A 23,435-nucleotide genomic window follows, 5' to 3' on the forward strand; every position below is an offset into this window, starting at 1 on the left:
TACTGTTTAGCTGTGTGACCCTGGTCAAGCCATTTAACACAGTTTGCCTCAGTTTCCTCATCTTTAAAATAAGCTGGATAAAGAAATGATGATTTACTTTATTTAGTATCTTTGCTAGCAAAACAAAAACCACCTGCAAAAAACCACAAACAAGATCATAACTGAAAAAACTGATCAATGCCTTCCCTTGGCAACTAAAACTACCAATCACTTGCTTGTTTTTTTGGATGCCCTATCTAGCCATAGCTTCCCCCTCTTGTACTTATGAAGTTCATTTTTTAAATCTGATCTGACATTTCACATTTATCTCAATTAAATTTTATCCAATGACATTTATCTCAATGTACTGTCTATTTGATTCTCAACTCAGTCACCCATCTTGCTTAATTGCTGCCATTTGAAAATTTGATAAGCATATGATCCATGCTTTTATTGATGTCATTGACAAAAAAAATGATAAATAGCACAGGGCCAGTGATAGTTCCCTGGACATTAGCAATTGTCTTTCATTTTTACAAGTGGCTTATGGAATCACTCTTTCCTTTATAATCACACTTGAGAAACAAGGTATAAAGGGGAACTAGGAATATTTTAGAAAGTTTTCATTATTCAAGAATAAAGTTTGATTGTTGAGTGGGGAAGTGATGGCTTGGAAAGTCCCCATAGAGCAGGATAGAAAGAGTGTGTGTGTGGGGGAATTTGAGTTTCTCTCAATAGTTTAACATGTCTCAGCTCGTCTTCCAGTTAAAGGGAAAACTTTGACACAAGCAAAGAAAGAATTCTTATTATTCCTTAATTTTTTTCTATAACTAAAGTTATCCATTGTTAAAACTCTATGAAAAGAATGGAACTCTGGTTGACATTTTGTTCCAAGATCCAGGTATAAGATTTTTATGTTTCCTTTTTTTGCTTTGTCATTTCCATACTCATTAGCAAAAAATTTCAGGGGGTGAAAAGAGAAAAAGGAGAAAAGAACTCCAAATCATTTATTTCAGGTGGTGGTTATTATTAACCACCTTCTCACATTTTTTTTACAATGTTTTAAGCTTTACAAAGCACTTTCTTAACATCAACCTCTCAAAGTAGATAATTAGAATATTAATTAAGCCCATTTTAGAGACAAGGAAACAGAGGCACAGAATCTGTAAATTTAAGAACTGGAACTTTAATCCAGATCTTCTAAGTCCAAGTTTCATGTTCTTTCCATCATAACTCTTCTTAGAATGTATCTCTGCAATGAATGATTTTTTTTGAGGCTCGGACCTGTGTGCTTGTAAAACTGTCAGCATGAATTCCTTTTCTAGTGCAAGATGGTGATCATCTCTTAAGTTGTAGCCTTCAAAAGTTGCCTATTTCTAAAGTTAAAGGACTTAAGGGACTTAAAGTCACAATCTTAGAATTGGAAGGGACTATAATGGAAACCCATCTGCTCTAACTTGTGCCTGAATACCTATCACCTTTATAGGACATCCAACCTTTATAGGACCTTTAAAGGACAATCCAAGGTCATTAGCTTTTGCTCAAAGAGCTCTAGTAAGAGAAAGAATGCTATTCCCCATTGCACCCCATTCCACTTTGGGATTGTTGGGTTAAAAAGTTTTTTTTTCTCTATCAAACTGAAGATTTTCACTCTTCAATTTCACCCCACTGCTTCTAGTTCTGTCTCTGAGAGCTGAGAAGAACAAGTCTAATTCTTCTTTTTTGCAACAACTCCTCAAACATATTGAAGAGAGCTATCGTGCCCTCTTTATGTTTTCTCTAAGCTAAAAATATACTTAGTACCTTTAGCCTCACATGGACCACCCTTGATACTCTTTTGATTATAAGCATCTTTTCTAAAATATAGCAGTTCAGAATAAAACAATAATCTAGGGTGGTCTTCCCAAGTCAAAGTTTAGTAGTATTTTCACTCTTTCCCCTTCTACTTACCTTGTCCCAGGTACTACGCTTCTATTTGTGCAACTGGATATTGTGTGAATGTGCTTGGCTACCAATAATAAGCCATTGACTTGTTCTGTCTGAGCTTAGAGACAATTAAAACTTCCAGTCATTTGCTTGTCTTTTCAGATGACCTATCTAGCCATTGCTTCCCCCTTTGTACTTGTGAAGTAGATTTTTTGAAGCTGAGTTATATTTATATTTATGTATTGATCTCAATTAAATTTTATTCTATGACATTTATCCTAAGGTACTTGTCTATTCACTTATATTTGACTCTCAACTCAGTAACCTATCTTTCTTAATTGCTGTCATTTGAAAATTTGATAAGCATATGTTCTATGCTTTTATTGATGTCATTGACCAAAAAAAAGATAAATACTACGGAATCAAAGATAAATTCCTGGACATTAGAAATTTATTTCCAAATTATTGCATTTTAAGGAAATGCTGGATTTTATAAGGAGCAACAGTAAACTCATATAACCTGACTTTTCCTATGCAACATAAACTTCACAAAAATGAGATAAGTGGTTGCATGCTGAGGATTCTGAAATATAACCGTTTTATATAAAAAAGAAAAACTTGTATTTGTGGATTAGGGGGTTTCTTTCAAAGGGAACTTCAATAACTTCTCAGTAGAATATTATTCAAATGATTTTTTTCTCCATATTGCCAAATTCTTCCCTTTCTCAATAGTACAGGAATTCCTCAGAGCAGAAATTTTTTAATCTCTTTCTGATACACTAAATGTCAATCTTAGGTCATCATCAAAATCTGTTTTTTCAGGAAACAAATTTTCAAAAGTAAACAAAGTATGATTAAAATAAAAACTCTATGGAAAACAGAGAAAAAAAGTAAGGGACTGAGCTGGCAGTATCCAAGGTGGTCTGGATACTTTTTTATTTCTGAATTTCAATGTTGCCCAGAGAGGAGATGTACCATGATATCAATAGTAGGAGGAAATGGAGGGACTGGACCTCAGTTTTAAACCTAGCTAGTTTTAACACTAAAATTCACCTTAAGTGACTCTCAGATCCAAAGGTATTTTCAAGAGTTCTCACAAAATAATCTGACAGCCTCTTTATTAATCTGACAAATTTTTATTCAGTTCTTTTTTTCTATTTCAGTTAGAGATAGCTTGGGACACAGTGTGTCATCAAAAGAAAAACATAATGGAAAATACCATCCATATCCAGAAAAAGAACTATAGAGTCTGAATGCAGATTGAATTATTTTTACTATTTTTTAATCTGTTTTTTTTCTCTTTTTTTCTCATGTTTTGAGTCTTTGAGTTTGAGTCTTCAATAACCCTAGGTTTTATTTTGAACTGCTATATTTTAGAAAGGATGCTTATTATCAAGAGAGTATCAAGGGTGGTCCATGGGAAGCTAAAGGAACTAAGTATACTTTTAGTTTAGAGAAAACATAAGGAGGGCATGATAGCTCTCTTCAACATGTTTGAGGAGTTGTTGCAAAAAACTGCAGAACATGACTAATGTGGAAATATGATTAGTGTAATTGTACATGTATAAACTATATCAGATTGTTTGCTCTCTTGGGGAGAAATAAAGGAAGGAAGGAGAAAATTTTGGAATTTAAAATATAAAAATGAATATTGAAAACTATCTCTGCATGTAATTTGGAGAAAAAAGATACTGCTAAGTGCAAAAAGGTTTTTAAAAATAATGTTATATAGACACTAGATATATATAAAAAAAGGAAAAACATTGCCCCTGAAATCAGAAGATCTGGTTGTGAGACTGAGTTCTTCCACTTTCTAATGGGGTAACTGTGTACTCTCTCCATTTTGGACCTTGGCTCTCTCATCTTTAAAATGAAGGGGCTACACTGGGTGACCTCCAAGGTCCCTTCCAGTTCTAACATTTTGTGATTCTGTGAAGGTATAAATAGAAACAGTCACAGCTAGTACAATGTCAGAGGCAGGATTTCAACCCAACTCTGTCTGACTCCAAGGCCTCCCCTGCATCCTGTACCACCCAGTACCCTGTACCACCCTGCATCCCCTGAATGATTAGGGCATGAAATGCATACATGAATGAATTCTCAAATACATACACATATACTCTTTTCCCCTTTAAGGAGCATTCTGTCCTTCTACAGTGAGGATCCAATACACATAGGCATGAGTATACACTCTTTACATAGATATATATTTACAGGTTCATTCTGCACACAAATCACATGTACACTAATACTCAGAGTCATTACATATAAACACTACATATCGAACACACACATAACACATACATACTGTACACACATATGGCATACTATGCATATTCACAATATACATTGTTTATGTTAAGAATATAACTCACATACTTCCATATCTATATTTGAAGTTATAAAAAGAGCTGCTTTTCTTTGCCAATGATATTCAGCTGGAATAATTTTTAAAGTATTTGAAAGAAATATTAATTTGTATAATTAAAAAGTTACCTGACAGAACTAGGTATGTTGAGGAAAACTGAACTAAATGCCACAATATATAGTGAAGAGATCACTGGAGTTGAAGTCATGAAGACTTGGCTTCAAATACCATCTCTGATGCTTACTTACTATCTGTGAGATACTGGACAAGTCATGTAACCTCCACAAGCTTCAAGCTACTCCCTGGTACTCATTTATTAAATCACTAATGGGGTACAATTTTCTAGCAGTACTAGTGGAGGGGATGCCCATTCTGGGTGTGCCCCCTCCCTTCATGCCATATGTATGAATTCCCCATGATCATATGTGATTTGCACAAAGGTAATTCTGTTCCAAGGTGTTTTTTCTTTATCTTGAATCTGACATGTGGCTATCCTCCAGTATGTCAGATACTGACATACTTCACATTGTATTCTCTCCACTTCAGTGCAAAAGCAAGCAAACAAGCTCTTGCCCTTTCATTAAAGACCTAGAATTGGTGGGTCTCTCTCAAGCTCACCATCGTTAAGTTGCTACATATTGTTTCTGGGCTTTTGGTACGTGCAGACAATGCTGCTGCCCACTCCATTTTGTATCACACATGCCCTTTGGCTCTTGTCATCTGTTAGATGGGGATAATAATATTCACAGCATTATGGGATTATTATGAGGCTTAAATTGGATATTTGGAAATCACTTTATAAACTTTACAATTCTATATAAAAACCAAGTAATATTGTTGTTGTTTTTATTAGGGGGATTAAAATGGACCTCAAAGGAGTAGAAACATGTATGAGAGGTCCTTGGCTAAGCATAGATATAGGAGTAACTTGTGGTCTGTCTTTTTTCTCTTATTTAATGCTTTTTAAACTCATAGGATCCTTCATTCTCTAAGAGGACTATGACATTAGGGAAGTGATACCATGTCATGCAAGTGAATTGGATTTAAGTGAGGGAGGGCTGGGCAAGGTCACCTGTCTCACTTTCACCTCCAGGGTCATTTGGTCCAATGACAAGATATAGATCAGGAGATGGCCCTGGATGCAATGGGAGACCTTGGCCTTTTTAAACTAAGGTCTTCAACAGGTCTCATTCTGACTGAGGCTGGACCCATTCAGGGATGAAGGCTAGGGAGCGATTGAGCTCAACTTCTTAAACTGTGATTTGCGATTTCATATGGGGTCTCATAACTGAATGTAGGGGTCATGAAATTATGATTTCTTATTGGCAAATGTTTGACTTCTATACCAGTTTTATATTCCTCTATACTCAGTCATGTAGAAATTTCTTGGTCGAAGAGAGTAAGTGGAAAAAATTGAAGAAGCCCCAACCTAGAGGTTACTCCATCATTTTTCAGAACAAACTGAGGCTCAGAGCAGGCAAAGGATGTACCCAAGAGAGCATAGTAAGGAACAAAGTCCTGAGTTCTTTCCATGGAACTTCAGAGCAGAGCTAGAAGGTAGCTCAAAGGTCAACTAGTTCAACCCTCTCATTTTGTAGATTAGGGAAACTGAGGTCTGTAGAGACTTGCCCAGAAGTCCTCACACAAGTAGGAAGTGGCAGAGCTGAGGATCAAACCCAGTCCCTCTAACCCCAAAGCCAGCTTTCTTTCCAATGTAACATCTCACATTTTGATTATCTCTATAACTTTCCTTTCCTTTTTTTTTTTTTTTTGGCAAGGCAATTGGGGTTAAGTGACTTGTCCAGGGTCACACAGCTAAGTGTCTGAGGCAGAATTTGAACTCGATCCTCCTGATTTATTCACACTATGCCATCTAATTCCCCCATCTCTATAACTTTTCAAAACTAATTTATCATGCCATCATTTCCATCTAATATCTCAAATACAGAGAATTTTATTTCTGACTATTTGATCTCTTTTAACATCTAGTACCTTATCTGGGCCAGAGAATTGGCTTGTTTATGGAAAAATGGTCATAAGATTTAGAGCTGAGAGATCTGAATGTTCTTGTCTAATTGAATTCTCTCTTTGTAGGTGGGGATTATAGGATTTTTAAGCTGCAAAAGACCTTAAAAATTATCTAGTTCACGATCTCCCCACATCTATCCCCACCAGTCAGTAGATGAGAAAATGGGGGTTGAAAACTATAAATGACATCAAAGCCACACAGGGATAAGAGTCAGGATTCAAACTTACTCCAGATCAAGTCTTTGAGCCCAGGCTACCTGACAGGTTTGTGCTTTGCTAAACCTATCCTATGAGTGCATGTGTCCCTTTCACAGCAAGATCTTTCAAGCCAAGAGGATGAGCTTCTCTCCAGGCCGTGAGCTTGTACTTACATGTCATAGATGCAGTTAGGAGTAAAGGAGTGATTAGCCTTGTGTCCCAGAGAGGCACAGTACTTGGATGTGTGGTTGTAGGGTTCAGGCACATCGATGACCGTTTCATCATCAAGAGAGAGTGTGTTTCCATTAAGGTCCCAGTCTCTGTCATCCACCTTTTATAAAAACAGTATCATTACTTTTCTTCTAAGAAGTATAAAGGGTTTTACATGGACTAACTCATGCCCTTTCGACTTTGTTTTTTGAGGCACTTAGGATTTATTTGTCCTGAGTCACACACACACAGTAAATAATTAGTGTTGAAGGTTAGTTTCGAACTCAGGTCTTCCTGGTTTCAGAACCAGTGAGCTACCTACTGCATCTACCTGCCCCTGTCCTTAGTACTTTATAGTCGATGAAGTGATGGGGCAGGTACCCCTGCACCCTCTCATTTCCAGAGGTCATATCAAGAGAGCCATATCTAGGCCAGAGTGATCAGCACTTTGCCCCAGGACTTTGAATTTAGAGAATGATACTATTTGTATTGCTGTAGTATATAGAAACAAGTTAACTTAGTAGCCAGTCAGCATAGTAACTCCCAATAAGAAGATAGCAGTGGCCACTTTAAAATATCCATGTCTAGGGCTGTGGGGTTTCCATCTTCTTGCTGGTCCTTATGTCCTAAAAGGTCTGAAGTCTCCCATTCCTTCTCAATGACCTGTGTCTGCCCAGGTGTTAGAATTCCTATTTATTTTTTAATGGACACAGCTTAAAAGGGAAAATAACAGCAACCCTTAAAATCTCTTTGGATGCTTCATATAAATCATTTCACCATCTTGATGCTGAATTGGGAACTTTCAAGTCAGCTCGAGTAAGAGGAAGAAAAAGGGATAGGTTTCTGTTTGGTTCTTAGTCTAGATCCCCAATTTTGGGTCTGGGCTTTCTTTTTGACACATCCCTATATTTATAAAAGAGTCAAGAGTAGGGAAAATAGGAAATGGAGATTCAAGTCGATCTTCTGTCTCCAAAAAGCAAACCAACTTTTTTTTTTCTTTATCTTTCTAAAGGCTGTCCCTGTTGAGATGGAGAACCCAAGAATCTATGGTAATTCCCAATGATCCTCATCAGAAGATTTTCTCTTCCCCAATGACACTTACTTCTTGGTGTGTAATTCGGATTCCATTATAAAATGATATAACTGTGTTGGGTCCCACTGCTACTTTAGAAAACAGTCCTTCTCCAGCATTGGGAATGTGTGATTCAGCAACATAAACCCTAAAGAGAAACAAAACAAAAGGTAGAAATGAGGCTTCAGGTAGGTCTAGAGCTCTCTAAAGTACAATGATTTCTTCTTTCTTCTGAGAACATGATGTCTGCTTGTGCTATTTACGTGACTAGGGCTAAGAAGGGGTCTATGACCTGAAGAAACATCTTACTCTCCCCTGGCTCAGAGAAGCAATGAACAATTGAGGTGGAATATTATATGCTTTTGTCAGACTTGGGAGGTGGGCTCAGAAGAAAAGATCCTATTAGGGAACAAATCAAGTTATTTGGAAGTGATAGTGATACCAAAAAAAATTTGTTTTAAAGTATTAAAAAACAAAACAAACGAAAACATTAAAGGGAAGCTAGGTGGTTCAGTGAATAAAGCTCTGGATCAGGGAGACTTAGTGAGTTGAAATCCAGACTCATACACTTACTAGCTATATGACTCCGGACAAGTCACTTAACTCTGCTTCAGTTTCCTCATCTGTCAAATGAGCTGGAGAAAGAAATGGCAAATCTCTCCAGTATCTTTGCCAAGAAAACCCCAAATGGGGTTCTACTAAGAATAAAATTAAAGTCTTTTGAGAAAGAAGAGATTACTTTTTAAAAGGTCTTACAATATTGTGTTGTAGTTTTTATGTTTTTAAAATGGTGTTTTTTATTTTGTAAATTTTTCACTAGTTCACTAAAGCTACTTTCCCCTCCATACTTCCCAAGGGAAACCTTTTCAGGAGTTTACAAAAGTGTTATCTTAGCTTGTTAATGCTTTAAAAAAGGGTCATCTTAATTGGGAATGAAACTTTTAAATGATAACATGGAAGAGAGAGCTGATAAAGCTACATTTGGTAAGTTATACATATTTTTAAAAGTTGAAACAGAGAGGAAACATCATAACCTCTACTGATTATCTTCAATTAATTTTCTCTCTCTTGTTTTTTTAAACGCTCATAGTTTTTTTTTTTTTTTTTTTAAAGCTGATTTCCCTATTAATTAGAAGCTTCTTGAGGGAAGGGGTTGACTTTCACTTTTCTCTGTATCCTCTGAGTTTAACTCAATGCTTAGCACATAGAAAATGCTTAATAAATGCTTATTATAATTTTCTACACAATAATAATATCAAATCACATAACTTTTTAAAGCTTCCATTTCTTTGTATATAAAATGGGGTTAATAATACTTACATAGTTACCTCCCAGGATTGTTATGAGATCTAAATGAGATATCATAGGTGAAACACTTGGAAACATAAGGTGTATAAAGGGAAGGAGCTATGATGATAATTATTATTAAGTGAATAAGTAAATTTAACCCACCTTTCTGACTCATAAGGATCAGGAAGAAGGGGATTTGTAGAAATGCAGGATGGAGTTGACTTATCAAAATGATAGACAGAACCTAAAAAATAAAACCCAGGCAAAAGCATACAGCAATTAAATTAGCATTCAGTAATTAAAAATATTCATCTCGCTCTCTAACTGTAACAACAAATGGTAAAGTGTTCCAAAGAAAATTATATCAAATTATACCCTAATATAGAAAAAAATCCTACTATAGAAAAAACAAACATAAAACATTTAGAGAGTTTATAGGAAATTCATTTATTCTCTTTGGTTCCTTAAGACCACAGATCATAGATTTAGAGGTGGATGAAACCTCAGAGTTCATCTATTCCAGCCCCTTCATATCATAAATGAAGGGAATGAGACCCAGAGATTTCAAGTGATTGATTGACCTAACATCACATAGGTAATTAGTGACTAAGTCAGAATTGGAACACAAGTCCTCTAGACCAAAGCTTCTTAAACTGTGGATTGCAACACGATATGGGGTCATATAACTAAATGTTATGGTGTAAAATTATGATTTATTATCAGTAAATGTTGATTTGTACACCTATTTTATATATGCATATCGATTTTATATTATATTATATTGTGTTTATTTTATTTTATATTTATTATATTTACACACAAAATATAATACAATATGACATTTACTTTATATATGCATATTTTATTTTATATTTATTATATTTTGATATGATCTATAATATTTACTTTATGTAATATTTCTATATGCATATTTTAGACATGTTTATCTATTTTATTATATACCTATATACTAAGGTCATGTAAAAATTTCTCAGGTGAAAAGGGACTGTAAGTAGAAAAAGTTTAAGAAACCCTGCTCTACACTCCAAATCAAGAATTTTTTTCACTACACCCTATTTTCATGTCCCAAAAATCTTAGAACAGTTTCAAGCTATTAAATTAGCTTTCTGCTAATATCCATTTAATTTAGGTTGCTTAGAAGAATACAAATTTTTAACAAAGTTCAATTATCTAGGAGCAGACAACTAAATAGGGAGCCACAGGCAACTTCCTCTCTGCCTAATTTAAAACTGCATTAAAACTTTGGGGACAAGAGGCAGAGCCAAGATGGTGAAGTATAGAGTGGTTGAACTCTCCCAACTTTCCCCTTCGAACAACTTTAAAATAATGTCTCAAACAAAATTTTGGAGTGGCAGAGCCAACAAAAGGGCAGAGGGAGACACTTATCCAGCTTAAGATAACTTAGGAATTCCACAAGAGAGGACTATAACACTGAGTAGACACAGGACCAGGTCAAAGAAGCAGTTCTAGCAGTGTGTCTTAGAGAAGGCTGCAATAGCGGCAGCAACAACTTCAAGAGCTCTTAGCCCAGAGACACTAAGGGACAACTGGTCAGAAAGAGACTACAGGAGACCATTTGCTGTCACAGTGTGCAGCTGGCACTGATAAACAGTTTTGGGTTAGAGGCATCACAGGAAAGCAGAGGTCCTGGTCAAAGTTTCAGGACCATAAGAAATATTAGTTTTTGTAACTGCGGGGATCAGGGACTCTTCCTGGGGAAAGAACAGAGTACAGACTAGATAGCAATGATCATACCCCTCTACAGATCACATCACCTTGAAAGTAGCAAAAACTTGCAGAACTAGCTCAGAAAAGAGCAGCACAAAAAATCCTGAAGCTGAGAACTAATACCTTCCCACCTCCAGGTGAGCAGAGCCCAACTTTATTTTAAAGTCAAAGTCAAGAAATAGGCTGGGAACATGAAGTAACAACAACAGCAACAGAGGGATTTGACCATTAAAAGTTACTACTACTACAGTGGCAGAGAAGACCAAGACATAAACCTAGAAGAAAACAATGCAAAAACAGCTATAAGCAAAGTCTCAAAGAAAAACGCTAATTGGACCCAGGGCCACTAAGAATTCCAGCATAATTGAAAGATAGAGGGAACAATGGGAAAAGTAAAAAGAGTAACGCAAGAAAATTATAAAAAAGAGAATTAACAGCTTGATAAAAAGAGGTACCAAAAATACTGAAAGAAAAATCACCTTAAAAACAGAATTGGCCTAATGGTAAAAGAGGCACAAAAATTCCTTGAAGAAAGAACTCCTTAAAAAGCAGAGTCATATTTTTTAAATGCTCTAAATCACTATTGATTAGAGAAAGACACATTAGAGAAAGGTTAAAAAACAACTCTGAGGTACTCACACCTGTCAGAAATGAGAAATGTTGGAGGAGATGAAGGGAAAATAGCCAGATTAATAAACTGTTGGTGAAATAATTAATTAATCTAGTATTCTGGATAACAATGTGGAACTATGCCAAAAGGGCTATAAAACTATTCAAACCCTATGATCCAGCAATACCTGCTAGGTATTCCAAAGAGATAAAAGAAAAAAAAAGGACCTATTTATACAAAAAATATTTATAGTAGCTCTTTTTGTGGTAGCAAAGGATTGGAAATTGAGGTCTCATCAATTGGGGAATGGCTAAACAAGTTGGGACATAATGATTGTGATGGAATACTATTGTGCTATAAGAAAATAGAAGAGATGTGGTTTCGGAGGATGGAGGGAAGGCAGGATATGGACTGAGGCAAAGTGAAAGGAGAAGAATCAGGAGATCATTGTGCACAGTAATAGCAACACTGTAATGATCATCAACTGGGAGAGACTTGGCTACTATGATCAGTAATCCAAAACAATTCCAAAGAACTCATGATGAAAAAAAATGCTAAGATAATGGATGAACTCTGAATGAAAATCAAAGTATAATTTTCTTGCTTTATTAATTTTTTGGTGATATGGCTAATACATGTTTTACATGATTTCACATGTATAATTGATATAATAGTGTTTATCTTCTCAGTGGGTAGGGAAGGGATGGGAAGGAGGGAGAGAATATGTCATTAAAAATTGAAAAAAATCTAAAAAATAAATAATTTTTTAAAAAGTAAAATAACTTACTATGGATACTGTATATTGCTGCAGTTCAGTTACTATCTCTGTCTTCTATCATGGTCTTTGAATTTGCTTTATTCAAATTATAGAAATCTATAAATCTAATATTTTATCAAAAAGGTTTTGGTGATGCAATTTTTAACTATCTCTGAACCAGATGGTAGCAAGCAATCATTCTCAAACTTTCAGTTCACATACCACATTACAGATAAAAGAGCTCTAGAGAATTCACCCTGACAAGCACTCCCTTTGTCACAAGCAACTATAATGAGAACTCCACCCTCACTTGAATTAGTTGAGAGGAATGGTGCTATTTTTGGTAAGATGTGAATAAGACGACCTCTTGTTGCTCCTGAATGCTTTAGAGTGTCAAAGATCTGATTTCACCAGGTGGTTACCCCCAGCACCCACGCTTGTCACAGAACATCCTCACTTTAGAAGGCTATTTTTTGGAGGACTTATGACTTTAAAAAAAATTCACCACCTGCTGGATAACATTCTGATGAACCTTATTAAAAGTTAATTATTAACCTGTGGCAGAAACAGAAATGGGGGAGTTTGTCATATAACAATTCAAACTACAATAATCATAGATAGGTTATTATTAATCATTAATTACAGAATCATTAAGTAGGAAGTGAATTTAGGAGTTGTAAACTGCAACAACATCAGTTTATAGAGGAGGAAACTGCGGTGCAGGGTATTGAAGTAACGTCTCAGTGTCATTTTCTTTCTTTTTCTTCTTTTTTTCTCCTTTTTCTCTTTTTTTTTCTTCTCCTTCCTCTCCTTTATCATCATCATCATCTTCTTCTCTTTCCCTTCTTCCCTTTCTCCCTTCATCTCTCTTTCCCTCTTCTGCCTCTCCTTCCCTTCTCTCTCTCTGTCTCTCTTCCCTCTTCTCTCTTTCTCTGTATCTCTCTGTCTCTCCCTTTTCTCTCCCTCCCTCCTTATCTTTGTCTTTCTCTCTTCTCTTTCCCTTCTCTCTCTGACTTTGTCTCTCTCTTTGTCTCTGTATCTTTTTCTCTTCTCTCTCTGTCTCTTTTTCTCTCTGTGCCTCTCTATTTTTCTCTCTTCCTCTCCCCCTCTCCTTGTCTCTCTCCTCTCTCTGTCTCTGTCTCTCCCTCCTCTGTCTTTCCATTTACAAAGCTAATTCTGCTATTGTATTTTCAAACAATAACAATGTCACTGTCACCACCTAATACTATAGATATTGTTGTTGCATCATTCATTCATATCTGACTCTTCATGACCCCATAGACAGAGACCCTTCTTTCCACCACTAGCTTCTAAAGTCCATGTAAACTTATGCTCATTGCTTCTATAATACTTTCTATCTATCTATCTCATCCTCTGCCATCCCTTTCTTCTTTTGCTTTCAATCTTTATCATCATCAGGGTATTTTTCAGTAAGTCCTGTCTTCTCATTACATGGCCAAAGTATTTCAGCTTTAGCTTCAGTATTTACCTTCTAATAAATAACCTAAATTTATTTAACTACTGACTGATTTGATATTTTTTTCTGTCCAAGGGACTCAGGCCCATTTTATAGATGAAGATTCTGAGGCTCAGAGAGGAAATTGAGGTTCCAGGTTACTCAACTGGTAAGTGTCTCCAGTACAATTCAAACTTGGTCTTCGTGACTTCTAATCTAGCTCTTTTTAACTCCAGTATTTGCCTCCAGAATTCAAAGGGACCATAGTGAGAGTTATACGATACAATGCTCTCATTTTATAGATGGGAAAAACTGAGTTTGGGGTAGTAATAGCAGAGCTGGGATTTGGATCTAGTTCCTATAAATCCAAATGTAGTTCCCTTTTCACTCTGCCACAAACAGGAGTCAGATAGAATACCTTTTTTCAGAACACACTTTGAAAATCATTATTCTTGGGAGACCTACTGAATGAAACAGTCTTTGCCAATAAAGTGCTTATCCATTCAAGGTAAATGAGCTTTTTCAGGACCTTGGGATGTCTCTGAATATCCCACTGGTGCTTAACTCATTTTCCAATTAGGCAGGATATGGACCTAATTCCAAAATCAAAAGCCAGAAAACAATCCATTAAAAACCCATCATTCAGGGAAAAAATAACCACCAGCCTCAGCTAAACAGATTAATTCCCTGTGAGACTTCTGTTTCCTTGTAAGCAAACTCCCATACTTTTCCCCTGGAGATTTTCTTCTTCCTTACTTTCATTAAAACTTTCCTTCTTTCTCTTAATTGTAATTCTCCAATGGAGCAAGCTACTTTTCCCACTTCCTCTGAAGATGAAGAGTTAGAACAATCCTATTTTGCACTCCATTCCTCAATGCCACTTCAAGAGAAATGTTCTGACACCATCACTTAGTCACTGCACCCTCACCTATGCAGACTACTTTCTTCCTAGTTTCAACTATTAATCATCATTTTGTCATACATATCCTTTCACTTTCCTCAGTGACTTTAGCATCTGGTTCAAATTTCCTTCTTCATCCTCCCCAACACCAGGGCCTTAGAGTTCCCCATTTTATCTCTACTCAAAATACCTATCAATATGGCCACATTAAGGATCTCATTATCATATATTCCACATGCAATATTTTAAATGTTAAGTTTCACTTTTTTGATCACAGCCTTGCCTAATTTCTTCATACTTTGCTTTCAAAATCACTTTTAATCCTTCAAATGTTCCCAATTTTTCCAAACTCTATGCCCACTTATGGCTTCACTTACCAACTCATTTAGGATTTATTTAGTCCCGACTCTGTGTAAGATACTGGGTTAAGTGTTGCGGATATAAAAAACAATAAGTCCTTGCCTTAAAGGAGTTTACATCTTACTGGGTGGAAACAACATGTATACATATGAATGTGATGATTTGAGGAAGAGAGAACCCTGGCAACTAAGTGGATTAATCTTTTCTACATATAATGTCCTTACCAGGACATTTTTGACATTTGGTCAATCCAGGTTATTAATTCCTAGGTTTAGATAATCCCCTTCATCTGCCCTTATTGCTCACATTTTAAAGCCACTTAGCATTGCTGGAGAAAGTCGAGACAATTCTGGATGGGTCCCCTACAGATTCCTATAGCTCAGCTGTTCATTTCCCACTGCTCTGAACTTCTTTCATGTCTCTCTTGTGGACTACCTATCACATTTCTTGCAGCAGTTGTTTTGGACATTTTCTGTTCTCCTCAGACTTCTCAAGCCCATGTATTCATTGTCCAAATTCCCTTGCTTCTTACTTGCTAAGATGATGATCAATACCATCTAATACAAACTCCCTCAACCCAATTTCTTCTCCATCTCATAATTTTTCTCTTTAACTATTTCCTGAGTCAGATGAAGAAGGGTCTCTTATTCTTTTAAAGGATCCCTTGTATCTTCAGTAAGAAATTACATGAGCCAAGAAGTAAAAATCTCTGCATGTTTGATGAGATAAAACTGGATAATAAAGACTGAAACAGAGATTAACTAGAGTTATGGAGACCAATTAATAGGCTATTCCCATTAATTTCCTTCAAAACCTAGTTTCATCAGCATAATATTAGCTGTACTTTAGTCCCGACTCTGCCATTGACTAGCTTAGAGATTTTGGATGATGATTTAGATATGACCTCTAAGGTCCTTTCTAGACCTAAATTGGTTATCCTAGTAAATCACTTTACTTCTTCAAACTAAAGTTATTGTAAAATGGTTTTAATAAATAATAAAGTTATTGGAAAAATAAATCAGACTAGATTCTTTCTAGCTCTAACATTTGATGAGTCTGGATTCTTGTTCTTAAAACTTTATTTAATTTATTAAAAAAAAAAAGAAAACTTCCTTGGATTCTGCACCCTCCCCCCAAGTATCACCACCTCCCTTTACTGCTAAAACCTCAAAAAATACATATTATGTTGGCTGTCTTTAGTTACTTTTTCACTAAACATTTTCTACTCTCATATTCTGTCCTCCATCCCTATCACATTATTAAACTGCTCTGGAATCATCAATCCTGTCATAATCACCAACTCAATAGGCTTTTGTTGGTTTTTATTCTTCTTGAGCCTTCCATAACATATAATTGTACTCCTGACTTTTTTCCCTTATCTTTTCTAATGATTTTTGTTTCTTTTTATTTGTGTTCTACTTTTTACACTCTACCCTTAGTTGATTTCATCCATTCCCTCTGCTTCAAGTACCAGTAAAATGCAGGTTATTCCCAAATCTAGGTCTCCAGTCATTTGTTTTCAAAGCTCCACATTGACTTTTAGTCAGTGTTTCTGTGTAGATGATTAATGGTTGTAATCCTAGTTTCATTGCTCTCCAGAATATCATATTCCAAGCCTTCCATTCCTTTAACATAGAAGCTACTAAATTTAATGGTACCCTCATATTGATCTACTATACCTGAATTGTTTCTTTTTGAATGCTTGCAATATTTTCTCCTTGTCCTGGGAATTCCAGAATTTGTTTATAATATTCTTGGGAATTTTCATCTTGGGATCCCTTTCAGGAAGTGATCGGTGCATTCTTTCAATTTCTGTTTTACTCTCTGGTTCCAGAATGTCAGAACAGTTTTCCTTGATAATTTCTTGAAATGTCTAGGCTCTTTTTTCTTATCATGATTTTTAGACAGACCATAATTTTAAAATTATCTCTTCTGAATCTATTTTCTAAATCCTTTGTTTTTCCAATGAGATATTTCACATTGTTTTCTACTTTTTCATTCTTTTGGTTTTGTTTTTATTATTTCTTCATTTCCCATAAAGTCATTAATTCCCATTTGTTCAATTCTAATTTTTAAGGAATTATTTTATCAGTAAGCTTTTGTATCTCCTTTCCTCTTTGGCCAATTTTGCTTTTTAAGGAAATCTCCTCATTAGCTTTTTGTATTTCCTTTTGCATCATTCTCATTCTTCTTCCCAATTTTTCTTCTACCTCTCTTACTTGATTTTCAAAATCTCTTTCGAACTTTTTCTATGGTCTGAGACCAATTCTTATTTTTCTTGGAGCTTTGGATATAGGAGCTTTGAGTTTGTAATCTTCTTCTTAATGTGTATTTTGATATCCTTGTCCTTGTCACCATAGTAACTTTCTATGGTCAGAATCTTTTTCTGTTATTTACTCATTTCCCCAGCCTATCACTTACCTTTTAACTCCGTGTTAAAGTAAGAGTCTGCTTCCTGGCTGAGGAGTAGGTTTACAATGTGTCAAGTTTCAAGAGTTTTGTGCAGTTATTTTCAGAGATCCTTCTAGGGACCTGTAAGGTTTCAGTTCTTTCAAGGTGGTATGATCCAAAGAGAAGTATGTTTACTGCTCTCTTAGCCTATGCTCTGGTCTGTGAGTGATCACAAGCACTCTTTTCTGCCCTAGAAGAGTGAGGAGGGTTTTTGATCCACTCTGGCTGTAAGTTTAAATATGATTAGTGGTTCTTCTTGGGCAAGTCCCTGCCTTTTCTTTGACATTTTGCCTTTATCTCCCTCTACATTGATTTTTAAAGTGTCTGATATTCCACTAAACATCAGCTATCTGTGCCCGGAAGTCTTGTCAGTACCTCAAAATCAACATAGTTAAAACTGAAATTGTCACCTTACACTGCTAAAATAAGGATTCCTTCCAAGTTCCCAATTTTTGTTAATGGCACTACTTTTTCTCCCATTTATCTAGACACGCTTTTTTCTCCTCCATCTGATTACCAAATCTTGACAATTCTTCCTCTTTAATATCTTTTCTCTTCTTAATGTTATCCCTCTTAGTTTAGCCCCTTATTACCTCTCACCTGCATCACTACAAAAGCATAAACTTCTGTCATTCTCTGTTTTAGTTTATTCTTCATTCTACCACCATTAATTCTCTTCATACAAAGTTCTAATGATATTGCTTTCCTTCCATTTTCAGTGACTCTTCACTTAGTGTCCAACGAAGGTTAAACTCCTTAGTCTTTCATCCAGGGGCCATACAATTTGAATGCAATTTACCAGCCAGTCTTCTCTCACCAAACATACAGAGATTTCCACCTTTTGGCTCATGTCATTTCTTAATCCAGAAATGTCTCTTTTTCATCTCTTAATCATCAAAATCATCTTCCCAGTCCTGTAAGATCCAGTTCAAATCTGTATTCTGTTTTTCTTCTGTTTCATAAGCATGCATCAAAAGATCCTGGACATTTTCTCTATTTTTTTTTTTTTTGTTGTTGTTTTTCAGTTACTATATGGAGACATCCAATGTGGCTTTAAGTTTACATTACTAATCTTTATCTGAACATCAAAAAGGAAAAAGAATAGGAAGAAAATGTGGCTCCTGTTGAGCACAGAAGGTTTCTCTTTCTCTTTTTCTCAGCATTTCACTTAGAAATACCTTTTTTACTTCTAGCATTGATCAACCTGGCCCAACATAGCAAAAAAAAAAAAAAGTATAGAGCAGGTTATTTGTCATTTAATGAAAACAGACCATACTTTTATAGTCACACAATTGATTGTGCTTAATAATTTTATTAAAAGTCTCTACGTGGAAATGGGCTTAATATGATTGAACATGTAACCTATTTCAGATTGCTTGCCATTTGGGGAAGGAAGAGAGAAGGAAGAAGGAAGAAAAAATCCTCAGTTTTATAAAAGGAAATATTAAAAGCTATCTTTTCAAATAATTAGAAAAAATAATACTATTAAGTGGGGAGAAATGTCATTTGATTATCAGAATAAAATTCTGCCTTACAGCCTTTCACTTGACAATATGTTTTCTATGCAAATGCTAAATCATGTAAGATTCCATGTAACAGTAGAGATAATTGTTGAATAGCCTTCTGACACCAAATGAGACAGAAAACCTCGAGTTATGTGTTAGCCAAAATTGTTTGCCACATCTTAGAGATTATCCAGTGTAAAGTCCGTTTGGAAAAGGGATTCTATGGATTGTGAGATAGTTTTGATATTAATAACTTCAGATGGCATTGTGATGTTTTTGAAGCTGTAGAACAATGCAGAACCTTTCAGATGAAATCCATGAACACTTTTAAATTTGGTTTACATTCAGGAAAAGCAAATGGGAAGGAGAAGACAATTTTAGCAAAGTCACTTACAAACCATCACAGTTTATCTGTGAGTAGAAAAATCCTTAGTACTTGTGCTGGCAAGAAACAAGAAACCATCTCTCCCAAGTCCCTCATTCTATAAAGGAGGAAATGGAGGCTCAATTAATGACTCCAAGGTCATAATTGGACATCCCTTAGAACTTGTTCTCAGTATCTTGGACAAATGTACTGATGTCAAAGGACTGAATAGGGAAACAAAAGGTTGGGCTGAAGACCTGGATTTGGGAGATCTGTATTATGAATAGAGATAATTGAATTGTTACATTTATGAATCAATAGCTTTAAGATTCTTTTCCTGTGCTTTCTTTTTTTACTTGTTTTTAGTTTTATTATCTATGTCTGTTAGTGGATATATAAATAATTTGATCTCAAAATACCAGAAAGAATTCCACAGTCACCTAATAGAGAACAGGCACCCATTCTTCAAATATTTTTTTGTGGTGGCTTATTGTCTGTCTCAACATAATTTATAAAGAAGATTCAGTACAACTGTTACAGTAGCATCTGTAGGCCTATGTATATAATATATATGTGTGTGTATAAATGCATATATATAAAGTGTGTGTATGTATATTATATATATATATAGTGTTTATGTGTGTGTGTGTATATGTATATATAAATAATATCCTACCTAATTGTATTCTTATTCTGGGGGAGAGAGGGAGAGGGAATGAGAAAAAGAATAAAGTAAAAAGTGCATAGCAGAGAACAAAGAAAACCTACAAGGAAGCAAAAAATTATGTTCAGTTCTGAACACATTGTGTAGTCTTTACAATATAGGTTTTCTGGAAATGAAAATCTATTATTTTACATTTGAATGTTTTCTTATATTCTGCTGGGCACATGGCAATTTTTTTCTTTTTCCATTTTGTATCTAAGTTTTAAATAAATAAATACATTAAAAATTTTCCAAAAGTAAATGCTCACTTGATCTATCAATCTTATCAATCATCTGTGTATATTCTTTGAACCCCCCCCTCTTTGGCTCCTTAGACTCCTTTAGCCACAACTCTCATCCAACTTTTCCAAAATTCATTTTAGTTCTTTGTTCTTATCATACTCATCCCAATTAGAGCCAGTGTCCCCAGGGGTCTATTTCTTCTTAAATGAAGCTGTAATAATTGAGAAAAGTGATTATTTTTCTATTATTAGGATTATTAAATTATTAAATTAGGATTAAAGTTTTCCCCTTTGTTTCCAATGAGGAACCAGTCTCTGTAGATCATTCAGATGGTTTCTGAAGGACAAAGCTGATAGATGAGATTACTCAAATCATTCCCTGGGCAGGACCTACCCAACTAGAAGATCTTACTTCTATTTAAAGTGTTAACAGTATTGAATTTAGATGCATTCCAGCTTTAAAGAACTAAAAAAAATAACAACTCATGAAGGAGGAAACCTTCTGGTCTGGGTAGACCAGATTTATAAAGGCAATCTCATGATCAAGTCATATTCTTAGCAGGAGGAGGTGAAAATTTTTAGTCCATCTCCTTATAAATAGGTCTATTACCTCATTAATTGCTCACCAATCAAGGTTGATTTTCACCAGTCAGGTACACCTCCTTTTCCAAAGGTATTTAAAGCATTCAATGGCTCCATGGTCTTGATGTTGATTACTGAGACCACTGACTTTCAATTCATTGTTTATCAACTAGCCTAATTAATAAAATTTATTATTAATTACCCAGAAACTCTGTTTCTCTGTCTCTCTGGCTTTTCATTCATCTCATGAGGAAACTTTTCTACCTCACTCCATAAAATAATCTCCTTTGTTTTATGAAAAACACAAGGGCTGGGCTGGTTAGAGAAGAATGAAAAGGCTGGTTTCACTTTCCCCATCCTTCCTCTCCTTCACAAATCAGAGCCCAATCTCTACAATTTCTTTCCTTTGCACCACTTATTTCTCCTAAATGTGACTCCTCAAACCCTACTGAATCATGAAAAAAAATTATTCCGATAGAATCTATAATAGAGAAGAATATAAGCACAATACACAGAAAATCCCACCATACTAATTTTAACGTTAAAATTAGAGCAGCAGGGGCAGCTAGATGGTACAGTGGAAAGAGCACCAACTCTGGACATGAGGAGGACCTGAGTTCAAATCCTGCCTCAGACACCTTAGCCATTTTAATTGTATGATCCTAAGCAAATCATTTAACCCTAATTGCCTTGTGGAAAAAAAAAATAGAGTAGCAAACTCAAAAGTTTACTTACTTCCCGGCACCAGTTCAAAGTAGGGCTTTCCTTCCTCAATTGACATGTTAGCCAATTTTCCTTCTATTAACTCTCCATCTATGAATTTCCCATAAATTGTGGTCCTTTCATCAGGGTACACATAGGCTATTTTGTCTCCAGTCATCTCCCCTTCTTCATTAACTTCACCCACCAGAGTACCTCCATCCTGGCAGGAGAAACCAAAAAAACAAAAACAAAAACAAAAACAAGAAACATTATATATAGACATAATATGAACTAGATATTTCTTACCTACTTCCCTACCCAGTCTATTCTGATTTCATGAATTATAGCCCTTAGACGGACAATTAGGTGGCACTATAGATAAAATGCCAGGCTTTGAACGTGGAAGACTCAAGTTCACATTCAGCCTTAAACACTTACTAGCCATGTGATCCTGGGCAAGTCACTTAACCTTATTTATCCTGGTCTCCTCATCTATCAAATGAGCTGGAGAAGGAAATGACAAACCATTCAGGTATCTTTGCCAAGAAAAGTCCAAATGGAGACACAAAGAATTGGATATGAGTGAAAAACAACTGAACTACAATAAAGTGTTCTCACAATGACAAGGATTCAGAAGGTGGAAATACCTTTAAAAATTAAACAATTCATCATCTAATGTACTTATGACTGGAGAATGCTAAGTGTGTTAGGTATAAGAATACAAGAGAGCAGAGGAATAGAAGTAAAGCCTGGCAGAGAGACGGAGAGGCTCAAAATTTTCATTTGATTCAGTAAAAATTAGCTGCAATTTTACAAAAGGCACTAACAAACTATCATGGTTTGTCTGTAAACAAGATAATTCTTCACCTTGAGCTAGAAAGGCCTTTAATGGGTGATCTTTTTCAACTCCCTCCTTCTGCCAAGGAGGAAACTGAGTTAAGATTAATGATGTCCAAAATCACCTATCTGTTAACTGAAAGAGATGAGAATTTAGCACATAGAAACTCTGACTGAATTTCAGCTGGTGAAAAAGTGACTGCAATGAAGAACATTCCCAAGTTAATGTGAAAAATAGATCCATAATAATATGATCATAGCCATGATTTATTCTGTTGCTTATTTTCCCATATTCCCCACTTTTATCTATCTTGGAGTTAAGGTCTGAGAAGATTGTAGGATCATAGATTTGGAACTTGAAGGGATTTTGGAGGGTCATCTAGTCCAAACTTCCAATTTTACAGATGAAGAAACTGAGTCCCAAAGAAGGTTAAGAGGGTTGTTGATGGTAACACAGTAGTAGCAGGATATGGACCCAGATGGTCTGACTATAAAGCCAGCAAAAGAAAGGAAAGGGTGTAATTGGAAAGGAACACAAGAACTAATTGAGCATGTTTCAAACTAATGCCATCTTGTAGAAATGTAGCTGTTTGCTTTTTATAAGGTATCTAGCATAATAGTTTCTAGATTCTGATTTTTGATTTTTCATGAGAATGATAAACCATAAGCATGTATTCCTATTGGGAAGAAAACTTAAAAAAAAGCCCTAATCTCATTTCCACTCCCTTTCTCCTGCTCTCATTCATCCTGGCTGTCTCTTGCCCTTCACTTCTGCTTCTTTCCTCATCCTATTCCAGTGAAGGAGCTGGTTTGAGTTTGGGTCTATTTCACATGGGTAAGTTTTTTGTCCCCAAAGATAATTGTTTGTGGGAAGAATCTGGGCCACAGATTACTTCTGTATATCCCATAATGTAAGTGTATATATATATATATATATATATATATATATATATATCAGAGGTGGTATCCCAATTAAGTTAAGGAGCTAAAACATAATGAATAATTTGGGTCGCAGGTTTCTCTGTGTGTGTGTTTGTATTTAATCCATAAAGCTGTCTGAGCTTAACATTGATTGCTTCCAACTAGTTCTACTTTGCATACCATCTCCTAAAAAAGAAGATCTTTGAGGTTTTAATATAAATAAT

General features: G+C 35.4%; 1 protein-coding gene across 2 annotated transcripts in view; it reads right to left on the reverse strand.

The window, feature by feature from the left end:
* The window catches only part of SETD7 (SET domain containing 7, histone lysine methyltransferase), a 67,830-nt gene that overhangs the window by 9,373 nt on the left and 35,022 nt on the right, over window positions 1–23,435 (reverse strand). For both annotated transcript variants that reach the window (XM_031942721.1, XM_031942722.1), the window contains exons 4-7: window positions 21,487–21,673; window positions 9,234–9,315; window positions 7,812–7,929; window positions 6,673–6,830 (exon numbers count right to left, since the gene is read on the reverse strand). In XM_031942721.1, the coding sequence (XP_031798581.1) occupies window positions 6,673–6,830; window positions 7,812–7,929; window positions 9,234–9,315; window positions 21,487–21,673 (545 nt within the window). The remainder of the gene's footprint in view (window positions 1–6,672; window positions 6,831–7,811; window positions 7,930–9,233; window positions 9,316–21,486; window positions 21,674–23,435) is intronic.

This window comes from Sarcophilus harrisii, chromosome 6 (genome assembly GCF_902635505.1).
Source record: "Sarcophilus harrisii chromosome 6, mSarHar1.11, whole genome shotgun sequence".
In the NCBI taxonomy this organism is placed as follows: Eukaryota; Metazoa; Chordata; class Mammalia; order Dasyuromorphia; family Dasyuridae; genus Sarcophilus; species Sarcophilus harrisii.